This window comes from Pseudorca crassidens, chromosome 3 (genome assembly GCF_039906515.1).
Source record: "Pseudorca crassidens isolate mPseCra1 chromosome 3, mPseCra1.hap1, whole genome shotgun sequence".
NCBI classification, from domain to species: Eukaryota; Metazoa; Chordata; class Mammalia; order Artiodactyla; family Delphinidae; genus Pseudorca; species Pseudorca crassidens.
This window is the reverse complement of record NC_090298.1, coordinates 166,799,488-166,812,478: the sequence shown is the minus strand read 5'-3', so window position 1 is coordinate 166,812,478 and position 12,991 is coordinate 166,799,488. Positions and strand designations below refer to the sequence as shown.

General features: G+C 58.7%; 1 protein-coding gene across 2 annotated transcripts; it reads left to right on the top strand.

Annotated features, from left to right (window-relative positions):
• The first annotated feature begins 2,722 nt into the window (after window positions 1-2,722).
• Window positions 2,723-11,063, top strand: STXBP2 (syntaxin binding protein 2). Of its 2 annotated transcripts, none has more exons than XM_067733945.1 (19): window positions 2,723-2,848; window positions 4,118-4,167; window positions 4,444-4,525; window positions 4,962-5,038; window positions 5,165-5,243; window positions 5,331-5,434; window positions 5,838-5,986; window positions 6,157-6,241; window positions 6,329-6,459; window positions 6,551-6,658; window positions 6,945-7,002; window positions 7,151-7,216; window positions 7,311-7,391; window positions 7,838-7,976; window positions 8,462-8,571; window positions 9,390-9,485; window positions 10,234-10,319; window positions 10,436-10,593; window positions 10,912-11,063. In XM_067733945.1, the coding sequence occupies exons 1-19, from the start codon at window positions 2,812-2,814 to the stop codon at window positions 10,995-10,997; spliced, it is 1,782 nt and encodes a 593-aa protein (XP_067590046.1). In that variant the 5' UTR covers window positions 2,723-2,811; the 3' UTR covers window positions 10,998-11,063. The 2 variants fall into 2 exon arrangements, with proteins under 2 accessions (XP_067590046.1, XP_067590047.1); XM_067733946.1 differs by lacking the exon at window positions 2,723-2,848 and adding an exon at window positions 3,526-3,644.
• Window positions 11,064-12,991: the final 1,928 nt, after the last annotated feature.

Below are 12,991 nucleotides of genomic sequence, written 5' to 3'. Positions count from 1 at the left end.
AGGGTGTGGAGAAAAGGGAACCCTCCTACACCATTGATGGGGATGTAAATTGGTGCAGCCACTATGGAAAACAGTGTGGAGGTTCCTCAAAAAACTAAAAATAGAACTACATTATGATCCAGCAATCCCACTCCTGGGCATATACCCAGACAAAACTATAATTTGAAAAGATACATGAAAAGATATACCCAGTGTTCATTGCAGCATTGTTTACAATAGTCAAGACATGGAAGCAATCTAAATATCCGTTGACAGAGAAATGGATAAAGAAGATGTGGTAAATATATACAATGGAACATTACTCAGTCATGAAAAAGAATGAAATAATGCCGTTTGCAGCAACATGGATGGACCTAGAGATTACCATACTAAGTGAAGTAAGTCAGAAAGAGAAAGACAAATACCATATGATATCATTTATATGTGGAATCTAAAATATGACACAAATGAACTTATCTACAAAACAAAAACAGACTCACAGACATAGAGAACAGACTTGTGGTTGCCAAGGAGGGGAGAATGGGGGATGGATTGGGAGTTTGGGATTAGCAGATGCAAACTATTATACATAGAATGGATAAACAACAAAGTCCTACTGTACAGCACAGGGAACTGTATTCAATATCCTGTGATAAACCATAATGGAAAAGAATACATACATAGGGACTCCCCTGGTAGTGCAGTGGTTAAGAATCTGCCTGCCAATGCAGGGGACACGGGTTTGAGCCCTGCTCCAGGAAGATCCCACATGCCATGGGGCAACTAAGCCCGTGAGCCACAGCTACTGAGCCTGCGCTCTAGAGCCTGCGAGCCACAACTACTGAGCCCATGAGCCACAACTAAAGAGCCCATGAGCCACAACTACTGAGCCCATGTGCCACAACTACTGAAGCCAGCACGCCCAGAGCCCTGCTCTGCAACAAACAGGCCACCGCAATGAGAAGCCCGTGCACGGCAATGAAGAGTAGCCCCCACTCACCGCAACGAGAGAAAGCCTGCGTGCAGCAAGGAAGACCCAACGCAGCCAAAAATAAATAATTAATTAAAAATATATATATATATACATATATGTATATTCTCAGAATCACTTTGATGTACAGCACAAATTAACATTGTATATCAACTATATGTCAATAAAGTAAATTTAAAAAACAAAATTGACTGGTGATGGATACACAACTGTGAATATGCTAAAAGCCATTAAATTGTATGCTCTCCGTGATCAAATTGTATGGTATGTGAATTATATTGCAATAAAACTATGAAAGAAAGAGAGAAAAGGAGAGGATGGGAGGGAGGGGGAGAGAGAAAGAGAAGGTGAGCAGGAAAGAGAAAGAGAAAGAAATAAAAGGAAAAAGGAAAGAAAACCCCAAACTCCTACATAGAGAGAACAGCCATCCTGGTTTGCCCAGGACTGTCCCAGTTTTAGCACTGAAAGCCCTGGGTCCTGTGAACCCCTCAATCCAAGGCAAATCGGGTTAGTCCTACTACGTCCCACAGAGGTCTGGCCTCCGTAGACCCTCCATCCTCACCTCACTCCAGCCACTCCTCTGAGCTCATCCCTCCCTTCTCTCTGCATGGTTGCTCCCTGATGTCATTCAGGGTTAAGCCTAAAGGCCACACCCATAGGGTACCCCTCTGGCACCACCCTCAATAAAGCGCCCCCCACTGTGGCACTTGTTATCAGGTCACTGTTTATTTCCTTAAGGCATAACCGATTATTTTCTATCCCCTCCTCCTCCATTCAACTTTAAGTGCTGCCTGGCAGGCTTTCTTGTCTTATTCACTGTGGTCAGTCCCATGCCTGTCCCATGAAAGTGGCAGAGGACCTGGCACCTGGCCGACTCTTAAGAAACATGGTCAAATAAAAGCATGGGTTCGGGAATGAACGAGCTTAGGACTCTGCATTCACACACGTGTGTCACACTTTAAATCCTCATTTAAAGGATGAGGTGCTGCTGGACTGGGCCCTTTGCATGACAAGGTGTCAGCCCTTTGCTGGTGCACAGCAGGGGCAGGCCCTGAAATTTCTAGTCCAGCGTGAATTGAGGTGTGTGTGTGTGTGTGTGTGAGAGAGAGAGAGAGTATGCAAGCCGTTGAGCATGCCACTGAATGCACGTGCGTATCAGCAAGGCCATGACCAGCATACCTCCCGGGGACAGACTCGTGTTTCAGATTGCAATAGGCCTACTCATCACGTGGCCTTGGACAAGGGTCCGGCCTAGCCCCTGTTTCATTGTCTATCCCGCATCTCCCGTCAGGGTCTCTGGCAGGATCGACTGAGAACCTGGCACGGGTCCCTAGCACACAGTAGGTACAGGCTTAGCTTCAACCATCCCTCCAGGCCTCCTCCCCAGTTTATCAAGTGTTGCCTAAGCCCGCTGCTGCTGCTAAACTCGGGTACGTTAGATAAGTGGGGCACGGGTTTGTGGCCCCGCGGCTCCGGGTGGGCACACAGTATCTTTCAGACAAAGAGAAACTTCGGGCAGGGTGGAGCTGTGCCTGGGGAAGATGAAGAGGTTATTACTGCCTTGCGATCCCACTTTCTCGCTGCACACAAGCTAGGGAAGTGTGTCTGAGCTCACGTCTGTGAGTGCGTCGTCCGGCGACTTGGTGCGCGTCTGCGTGGACTCATTCGAGGGTCGTCTCCACACGGAACCCAGCAACCTCTCTGAAAACCGACGGCGGGGCGGGGCCAGGTGCGCAGGGGGCGGGAGCCAGGCCCCGCGGGGCGGAGTCCACGTGGATGACGTTCAGGGCCACGCCCCCACCTTGGGACAGACCCGGAAGCGGCGGCGCCCCTAGGGGAAGATGGCGCCCTCGGGGCTGAAGGCGGTGGTGGGGGAGAGTGAGTGCCGCCTCCTGGGGGCGGGGGGCCGGGTGCGCACGGACTCTGGGACCCAAGCGGCGGGGAGTTGGGGGCCTGGCTGGGCATCGAGCACCTGACGCTCGAGGGGGCGGACGGGGACTTGGCCTCAGCTGGATGTCCCGTCCCTCCCTTGAGAGAGCGGAACAAAGTTGGGAGACAGAACTCCGGGGACCTAAAGGAATCAGACTAAGGGTGGCGTAGACAGGCGCTGGGCAGGGACTCCTGGGCCCCCTAGGGTGCCAGCGGGGGGAGGGCACACCTGGACATCCAGACTCCCGGATCTCAGCCGGGCGAAGTCCGGCGAGCTGGACTCTTGGGGCCCCTGGTGCGGACGGGGTCCGGGCCTGGGTGCGCTGGTCAGCGACCCCAGGTGGTGAGAGTGCTCAGGCGACGCGTCCGGACCCCTATCCAGGTCCATGGGTGGGGGACGCCTTCCTCCTTGCCCAGTCGCTACGAACCCCATGCAGCTAGAGGACCCAGGCATCCAGGCCCCGCAGGCTGGGTTCTTGGGGGAGGGGTGGAGGTCGCCCCCTCCCCCACCTCCGGTAGTTCCGGCCTCAGCGGCTCCTTCCGCCCTGGCCGTCATGATAACTGTGGACACGACACTCTTGCCGGGCGGGGCTGCCTATCCACTCCCTCCACTAGGCAGGGGCCAGTGTGGCTCAAACCCCCAAAACCCCAACTGAAAAAGGAGTCTCCTACATAGGAGTTAATGGGGAGATAGGAGAATCGCTGATTCCATTATACAGATGAGGAAACTGAGGCTGGATGTTGGGTAATGGGATGACCACAGCCAGGCATGCCTCAGACCAGGGATCCAGGGGTCCTGTGTTCTGGTCCAGGGGAAACTGATGGAGGTCAAATGAGGGTGTGGCTGAAATATACAGGCCAGGAGTACTTGAGTAGCAGATAGGGAGGCTGAGAGCCCAGCTCTGGAGGCAGGTAGACCTGTTATGTGAGTCTTGGCTTTCCAGTTATTCGTTTATCTAAAGCATAGTTATCCAGTGGCTACTTATGCCTCAGGCACTCACCACTTAAGTGCTGAGGGTACTTTTGCAACTTACTTCTCTTCTCTGAACCTCAGTGGCCCTGTCTATAAATTGGGGGTGACTAGGAGCCACCTCACAGGACTGGGGGGAGGAATAAATGTGAGTTCAGATGGAGGTCCAGCCCGGGACCCAGAAGGTTTGGGGGCACGGTGGGACCAGAGGAGCTGGCATCCTGAGCCTGCCCCTCACTTCCCCGCAGAAATTTTGAGCGGAGTCATTCGGAGCGTCAAGAAGGATGGGGAGTGGAAGGTAGGGGTGAGACAATGCCTTGTCCAAACCCATGTGGGGGGCCCTGAATGTGGGACTCCCTCCAACTCCTTAAGGAGGTTGCTGGTCCACAGAGGTGGGGTCTGGTGGGCCAGTCTGGGATGCGGTGGGTTGGGGATGGGGTCCTGGGTCCTCGTGTTCAACCAGCTCTTGAAGCTGTCAGGCCTGCCCACTGCCCCAGCCCCTCCTCAGGGACAGGTTCAGCCTCTCCCACCCTCTTGTCTGTCCGCCGGTCCATCTGTCCATCCATCTGGACAGGTGCTCATCATGGACCACCCGAGTATGCGCATCTTGTCGTCCTGCTGCAAGATGTCAGACATCCTGGCTGAGGGCATCACCAGTGAGTGGACACTCCCACCCCATGCTGCCCAGATGGGACCTGAGTGTGGGATCCCCTCAAATTCTCCAGAACTCCCAAATATGCAGCTTACCGCACAGACAGCCCTGATTTGGGAGCCCATGGCTGTGCAGCCCCTGTATGTGGAACCCCATGTAGGACTCTCAGTGCGTGACGTCCAGAATGGATAACTTTCTATGGGCGATCCCCAAGGGGTATGACTATGTGACCCCCGAATGTGCAGGACCCTGCCCATGTAGCTCTTAGCTGTGTGACCCGTGGGTGTGCACCTCCTGCTTTGGACCCTTAGGGAGTGCAGTCCCCCTGCTTCACTCCAGGATCTGACCCTCCTTCCCAAGTGTCCAGCTCCCTGAGTCAGAGACTCCCCATGTGCCCTGGCCCCACTGCCATCATGTGCCCCTTCCTCTGTTCCTACTAGTTGTGGAGGACATCAACAAACGGCGAGAACCCATCCCCAGTCTGGAGGCCATTTATCTGCTGAGCCCCACGGAGAAGGTGCCTATGTGAGCGGGTGTGTGCGCGCATGTCTGCAGTGTATGGGGGACAGGCAGCTGGCTGGAGGCTGGGGCAGGGGATGGTCAGTCTAGGGGCCAGGCCTGGAGAGTGATCCGCATTCCTCAGTCGGTGCAGGCCCTGATCGCAGACTTCCAGGGGACCCCGACCTTCACCTACAAAGCGGCACACATCTTCTTCACCGACAGTGAGTGAGGAGAGCCAGTGGGGTGGGGGTCAGGGCGAGGGGGTGTGTGGGCTGCCCTGGCCTGATGCCCCCTCTTGCCCACCCCAGCCTGCCCCGAGCCCCTGTTCTGTGAGCTGGGCCGCTCCCGGCTGGCGAAGGTGGTGAAGACGCTGAAAGAGATCCACCTTGCCTTCCTCCCGTACGAGGCTCAGGTACAGCCCAGCCTAGTCCTGGGAAGGGGTGGGGGTCTGTCACCAAACGTCCCAGGTTCCCTCAGAAACAGGCACCAAGACAAGTAAAGGGGACACTGAATCAGAAAGCAAAGGAGCCAACACTGGGCGGAATGAGCTCCTAGCGCTGTGGCACCCGGAGTACTGTCCCACTGGGTAACGGCAGGGGGCAGCATAGAGCTCACCTCAGCGTCGTCCCAAGTTGGAGGGGACTGAGGTATTTCTCCACCTCCTTCTCTAGACAGGAGTTGGGGGCTACCCCAGGCCTGCCTCCTAGATGGCAGAGCAGGCTCCAGAGACCAGAGGAAGCCCCAGGGAGTGGCAGGTGGCGGCTGCTGGAGTTGGGCAAGGCTACACCTCCAGCGGCGGCTCTGTGCCCTCCCAGGTGTTCTCCTTGGATGCCCCGCACAGCACCTACAATCTCTACTGCCCCTTCCGTGCCAGCGAGCGGGCACGGCAGCTCGAAGCGTTGGCCCAGCAGATCGCCACCCTGTGCGCCACACTGCAAGAGTACCCGGCCATCCGCTACCATAAGTGGGAACCCCACCTGGATGCCACCCTCTGACCTTGACCCCATCCTGTTTCCAACCCCAGCCCCAGTCCTCACCCTGGTCCCTAACCCCATCCCCGACCCCCAGTCTGCGCCTGGCCCTCCCCAAGCCCACGCCCTGAGCCCCCCCCACATCTGCCCACCCCACCCCCAGGGGCCCAGAGGACACGGCCCAGCTGGCCCACGCCGTCCTAGCCAAGCTGAACGCCTTCAAGGCAGACACTCCCAGTCTGGGCGAGGTGAGGGGGCTTTCTGGGGAGGTGGGGGGAGGGCCCAGCCAGGGTCAGGGTCAATGTCCTCATCCCTGCCCACCCCCTCCACCCCAGGGCCCTGAGAAAAGTCGCTCACAGCTCCTCATCATGGACCGGGCGGCCGACCCCGTGTCCCCACTGTTGCACGAGCTCACCTTCCAGGCCATGGCCTATGACCTGCTGGACATCGAGCAGGACACGTACAGGTGGGTGGACCCCGGGACTCGCCATCTGCCATCACTGCGGACCTGGGTCTTCAGCCAGTGCGCCCGACGCTCATGTCTCCTGCTCCCCCAGGTATGAGACCACGGGGCTCAGCGAGGCCCGGGAGAAGGCCGTGCTGCTGGACGAGGACGATGACCTGTGGGTGGACCTGCGGCACATGCACATCGCAGATGTGTCCAAGTACGGGCACGTGGTGGGCGCCGGGGGTATGGGCCCTTCCGCACGCGGTCCCCACCCCCTCCCACGCCTCTGTGGACCGGGTACATGGCCTCCCGCTGTGGGTGAGCGCCCCTCCACGAGCCACACCCCTCCGCTGGCCTCCCCGGTGCGTCCCCAGTGTGGGCTCGCACGTGGCCTGTGTCTCCTGGCTCCCATCCCCTGGCCGTGCAATGCCCCCCAACTCTGCCGTCAAACTACGGTCTTGGCACCCGTCCCCATCCTGCCCCCTGCACACTCTCACTGCCAGGAAGGTCACGGAGCTCCTGAAGACATTCTGTGAGAGCAAGAGGCTGACCACAGACAAGGTAGGGTGTGGGCCTGTGTCAGGGTGGGCAGCTTGGGAGGAACGCCCCTCCCCCCCAAAGATGGGGGCGGGGCCTCAGTCTGGATCCCTAGCCTGCAGCAGGGGCCTCCGGTAGGCAGGGCCTGGCTCACGCTCCTTCCTGTCCCCAGGCCAACATCAAAGACCTGTCCCACATCCTGAAAAAGATGCCACAGTACCAGAAGGAGCTGAACAAGGTGAGCGGGGGCGGGGAACCTGCCCCCTCCAACTGCCACCCCGTCTCCACCCTGGCTCACCTCTGTTACCCCAATTCCCACCTCTGCCCCTCAGTATTCTACGCACCTGCATTTAGCTGATGACTGCATGAAGCACTTCAAGGGCTCTGTGGAGAAGCTGTGCAGTGTGGAGCAGGTGGGGTGAGCCCAGGGCAGGGGTGAGGTCTGTGGAGGGGAGGCTGGGCGTGGGGGGCGGGGTCTGTGGAGGAGGCGGGGTCTGTGGGGAGGCAGGGCCTGTGAAGGAGGCGGGGCCTGTGAAGGGGCGTTTTCTGGGGTAGAGTATGGCTTGTGGGGGTGCCAGGCCCGTGGAAAGGTAGGACCAGGGTAAGGGACGGGGCCTATGGAGAGGTGTGGCCTGTGTGAGGGGTGGGGCCCGTGGGGAAGAGGCTGGGGCTGCGAGGGGGTGGAGCCTATGGAGAGGACGGGCGTGTGCGAGGGGTGGGGCCTCTCTGCGAACACGTGTAGAACCTTCAGAGACCTGGTGGTCAGATGAAATGAAGCCCAAAGGTCTTGCCGAGCCCCCTGGGATGGTCCTGCCCCGCCCCGTCCCCCCACATAGTGGCTGACCCCCATGCCCCACAGGACTTAGCCATGGGCTCTGACGCAGAGGGTGAGAAGATCAAGGACGCCATGAAGCTGATCGTGCCGGTGCTTCTGGACGCCGCAGTGCCAGCCTACGACAAGATCCGGGTTCTGTTGCTCTACATTCTTCTACGGAATGGTGGGTAGGGGGCAAGGGGGGGCCTTGGTATACCGCCACTCACCGCGGTCTCCAGTGATCCTGGGACTCTCTAAACCCCACAGTTGCCCTGCCCTCGGGATGCCCCCAAACCCCACAGATACCCCTGTGGACCCTGGGCCTCCTTCCATTGGCCTCCGTTGGCATGGAGAGCCTGCAAATCTATGACGTCTCCAAATTTGGCCCCCTCAACTGATTCCAGAGGGTCCCCCAGTCTACTACCCCCTCTGGGATTCGCATCCAGAATTCTAACATCAGGAACGCCCCCGCGCCAGCCTGGTGGCTCCCCTGGTCCCGAGGGTCTCTGAACTGTAGGCTGCTCCTGTCATGGTTCTGCCACCTCCTCACCCCACCGCAAGCCCCTCAACCCAGAAGTGTGCATGGCCACCTCTGTCCCCCCACCCTCCCCTCCCCCACAACCCCGTGAGCATCCCATCCACGTCAGCCCACCCATCGGCCTCCTCCAGGTGTGAGCGAGGAGAACCTGGCCAAGCTGATCCAGCACGCCAACGTGCAGGCACACAGCAGCCTCATCCAGAACCTGGAACAGCTGGGCGGCACTGTCACCAACCCCGGGGTATGCTGGGGCAGAGACTGGGGGGGAGGCGGATATGGGGGTGGGGCCGCCTGGGGAGCGGGCACTGAGTCAGAGGGCAGTGACTGGGGGCGGAGGGCACGTCACCAGGGCAGGGGTACGCAGGGCATGATGTGGTTCTTGGAGGACAGGAGGCTTGAGTGGGGTCTGGGGACCGGGGGGCACCAGGGCTGTCCCCAGCCTCGGCAGTCATAGGAGAAACAGGGCGGGCAAGGCATAGTCAGAGCCCCAGTCCATGTGGTCCGAGTCCCGGGGGCGGATAGCCGGGTCACCAGCATGGGGCACACAGTTGACCCTGGGCTCCCAGAGGTCTGAGGGCCACCGACCTGGGCGGGACACACATGGCAGCTTCCTGTGCTCCGACCTCCACACATTCCGCTTCCCCTGACCCTGCCTCCGCCTCTGGCCAGGCGCATCTCTCATGTTCTCCCCTTGCCGGTTGGTCCTCCGTCTCTCTCCCAGGCGCCCGTCTGTCGCCCTGTCCGCCACTTCTCAGTTCCCTTGCTTCTGTGTCCTCCCACATCTGTCTCCATCTTTCTCTCTTAGTCCTGATCTTTCTGTTTGTCGCATCTTTGTCTCACTGCCTCTGTATTTCTTCCTCCCTCTCTCTCATTTTCCCTTCCTCGCTCTCTCTGCGTCTGTCTCTCTCTCTGTCTCCCTCCTTCCTTCTGTCTTTCTCTCTGTCCCCTTTCTCCATCTTTGTCTGCAACCTTCCCAAGTCCGACAAGCCCCCAGCCCCATTTATGACCCGCCTCCTTCTCCCTGATTCCCCCACTGACCCCGGCCCGCCCCGCCTGTAGGGCTGTGGGACCACAAGCCGGCTGGAGCGGAGGGAGCGCTCAGAGCCCACCTATCAGCTGTCCCGCTGGACCCCGATCATCAAGGATGTGATGGAGGTACCGCTGCTGGGGGGTTGGGGCCTGACCCCCATCCCCTGCCCCTATCCAGGCAACGCTCAGCCCTCTTCCTGATCACCGTCCTAAGCCCCCAGGCTTAAGGGGAAATCCTTCATTATGGGCATCCCTGTGGCATCCGATTTGCGCTGTCATGGGGGCAATCCCAGGCCCACACTGGAGGAAGTGGGGTGTCAGAGGGGTCCCTCATAGGGGAGCTTCATTTCCTCTCCACCTGCTGGTCCCCTCCTCTGTCCCCCTCTATTCGCTCCTGCCCCCCAGAAAGCCCCCTGGGTCCCCCTTTGTCCTCCCCATGCCAGTCCCTGCCCGTTCTGGGAACCAAAAGTAGCAGCAACACAAAGGACCAGGCCAGGGACCTGGCTTCCTGGCCTCCTGCCGTCTGTGTGGAGTCCGGGCACCTCCGCCTGCTTGGAGACCGGTGACCTCGGCCCCCATGTCCCCATGGACTCTGCATGCTGAGACTCCTGGGTACCTGAGGGGCAGGGAGCTCAGAATCCTGGGTTCCCAAGGGTCTGTGGGCCCACACTTCTGGGTCCCTGCGGAGCTGAGGAGGAGCAGGGTCCTTAAGAAGTTAGGGGCCCAGAGTCCTGGGTCGCCAAGGGGCTGGAGACACAGATGGTGGCCCCCATCTGCCAGGATCTTGACCCATGAACACACCCTATGGAGGGGGCCCCAGGCCGTGCACCCCGTCGCCCGGGCCCCTCTCTTCAGCCTCCTCCTCTGGCCCCAGGATGCTGTGGAGGACCGGCTGGACCGGAAGCTGTGGCCCTTCGTGTCTGACCCTGCACCCACGCCCAGCTCCCAGGCTGCTGTCAGGTGAGGCCCAGGGATGCCCCCGCCCCAGCTGTGCCCAGGCCTGTGGGAGGTGAGGCTTGGGTATGGGGGTGGTGGTCTGCTGTTGCGACTGACCTTTCCCTGTCTCCCCCGGGCAGCGCCCGCTTCGGCCACTGGCACAAGAACAAGGCGGGCGTGGAGGCCCGGGCAGGGCCCCGGCTTATCGTCTACATCGTGGGCGGTGTGGCCATGTCAGAGATGCGGGCCGCCTATGAGGTGACCAGGGCCACTGATGGCAAGTGGGAGGTGCTTATCGGTGAGTGGCCAGGACTGGGGCCCCTGGGCTGGGGTGGGGCCGGGAGCCTGCCCCTGTGTGTGGGTCCCTGGGGGACTGACAGCTGCGTGCCTTCTGGGTGCCCAAAGCCTAGAGCCTCCACAGGGCCTGGGTGAGAGGATACCGGATACCTGAGGGGCTAGGGCTTGGCTTCCCAGGGAAGGTGTCACCTAGAAGTGGACCCCTCTCTCCGAGGGGTGAGCCTTCTGAGGCCTTAGGGTCAGGGCCTGGTTTCCCGAGCACCCCACCTGGGGGTGTCAGGGGCCGAGGCCACTCCCCCAACCCCATCCTCCTGCCCAGGCTCCTCACACATCCTCACACCGACCCGCTTCCTGGATGACCTCAAGACGCTGGACCAGAAGCTGGAGGACATTTCCCTGCCCTGACCCTCCCGCCCCCGCCTGACCTGCCCCCTGCCCTTTTCAGAGAAATAAACTTCCATGTTTCTGCCAGCTGGCACCCACCTCACTTTCTTTCCATGGGAGCTAGACGAGGACTGCCACCCTTGGGTCCCATTCCCTGACCTGTGCCTCAGGCCCCACCCCATCCTGTTGTCCTTCCAGAGGGCATCCCAAGATCTAATTTGAATATTGGCTCCAAGATCTACGAGCTGCTAGGTTTTGGCCAACTTCTTGGGTCCCCCTTCCAAAAACATGGGGGCCAATGACGCCAGTGGCTTTGCAGAGGAGGTGAAATGGCGCCGAAAGCTGACGGCACCGGAAAATGACAGCAGCTGCTCCTCTACTGGTACTAGGGTTATCTCGGCTGCTCCGATGGGACCATCAGTAGTAGTGTTAACAAGCAGAACAGGCCCTGTATCCCAGCACCCCCAGCCCTTCAGGTACTGTCTCAGTGGGGCCTGGGGCCACACGAGGCCAGGGGTCTTCTCAGGCTCCTAGGATCAGAATCTGCATTTGTGTGAGGAACACAGCAAACGATGCCCATTTCCCACCCCAGAGAGTTAGAACTCTCCCTGCTTATCCTCCTCCCCGCCCCCACTTTCTCCAGGCTGTTCACAGGGGCTCCTAACTGCAGGACTTATCAGACCCTTCACTGGGTGTGTTAGTTTGCTAAGGCTGCCATAACAAAGTGCCACATTCCGGGTGACCTACACAACAGAGATTATTCTCTCACAGTTCTGGAAACCGGGAGTCCAAGATCAAGGTGTCGGCGGGGTTGATTTCTTCTAAACCCTCTCTCCTTGGCTTATAGATGGCCATCTTCTCCCTGTGTCCTCACATGCTCTTCGCTCTGTGTGTGTCTGTGTCCTAATCTCCTCTTCTTCTTCTTTTAAATTTATTTATTTTAATTTATTTTATTTTTGGCTGTATTGGGTCTTCATTGCTGCACGCGTGCTTTCTCTAGTTGCAGCGAGCGGGGGCTACCCGTCGTTGAGGTGCACGGGCTTCTCATTGCGGTGGCTTCTCTTGTTGTGGAGCACGGGCTCTAGGCGTGCGGGCTTCAGTAGTTGTGGCACGTGGGCTTCAGTAGTTGTGGCGCCCGGGCTTCAGTAGTTGTGGCTCACAGGCTCTAGAGCGCAGGCTCAGTAGTTGTGGTGCACGGGCTTAGTTGCTCCGTGGCATGTGGGATCTTCCCGGACCAGGGCTCAAACCCATGTCCCCTGCATTGGCAGGCGGATTCTTAACCACTGTGCCACCAGGGAAGCCCCTAATCTCCTCTTCTTATAAGGATACCAGTCATATTGGCTTAAAGTCTACACTAATGACCTCGTTTTGACTTAATTATCTTTTAAAAATCTTGTCTCCAAATACAGTCACATTCTGAGGCATGGGGGTTAGGATTTCAGCATATGAATTTTCTGGGGACACAGTTCAGCCCATAACACGCAGCTAAAGTGAGATGTGAATCTCACAGCCTGAATAAGATAGATGAAGGCCCTTCTCTCTGGGGCACAGACACACAGCCAGGCTGGCAGTCTGTGGCACATGTGGCTGTGGGAGCCCCAAGAACATGGTAATCCACTCAGGGGCAGCCTGGGAAGGCTTCCTGGAGGAGGTGGCACTTAAGAGAATGAAAGTGAAGAGGAGTCTGGGAAGGGAGGGGAGGGCACAGTGGAGGCAAAGGCAAGAGAGCAGAATGGAGCCAGAGGGAAAGGTCTTGAGGGACGACAAGGTCTGAGAGCCACCTGAGGCCTGAGTGAGGATTTGGCCCCTGCTGGGATGATGGGAAACTACAGAAAGGATCTGAGCAGGGTCAGGTGGGGTCCCCAAGTCTAATGTTGGCGATGGGGCTCAGCTGGGATGAGTGCCTTGGGAGGGGGCCCTGGTGGGCGGGTAAATTGGGTATAGTGCCCCCCAGTGGAGCGCTACCCATTTCCATCCTGTCATCTCTGGAGTTGTGGCCCCTCCAAGACTGGGAC

Excerpts from the sequence above, each read along its gene's own strand:
- STXBP2 (XM_067733945.1), top strand. The coding sequence starts at position 2,812 with ATGGCGCCCTCGGGGCTGAAGGCGGTGGTGGGGGAGA. Across the intron at positions 7,977-8,461 it reads CTACATTCTTCTACGGAATG|GTGTGAGCGAGGAGAACCTG; the intron begins GTGGGTAGGGGG and ends GGCCTCCTCCAG. Across the intron at positions 10,594-10,911 it reads CAAGTGGGAGGTGCTTATCG|GCTCCTCACACATCCTCACA; the intron begins GTGAGTGGCCAG and ends CCTCCTGCCCAG.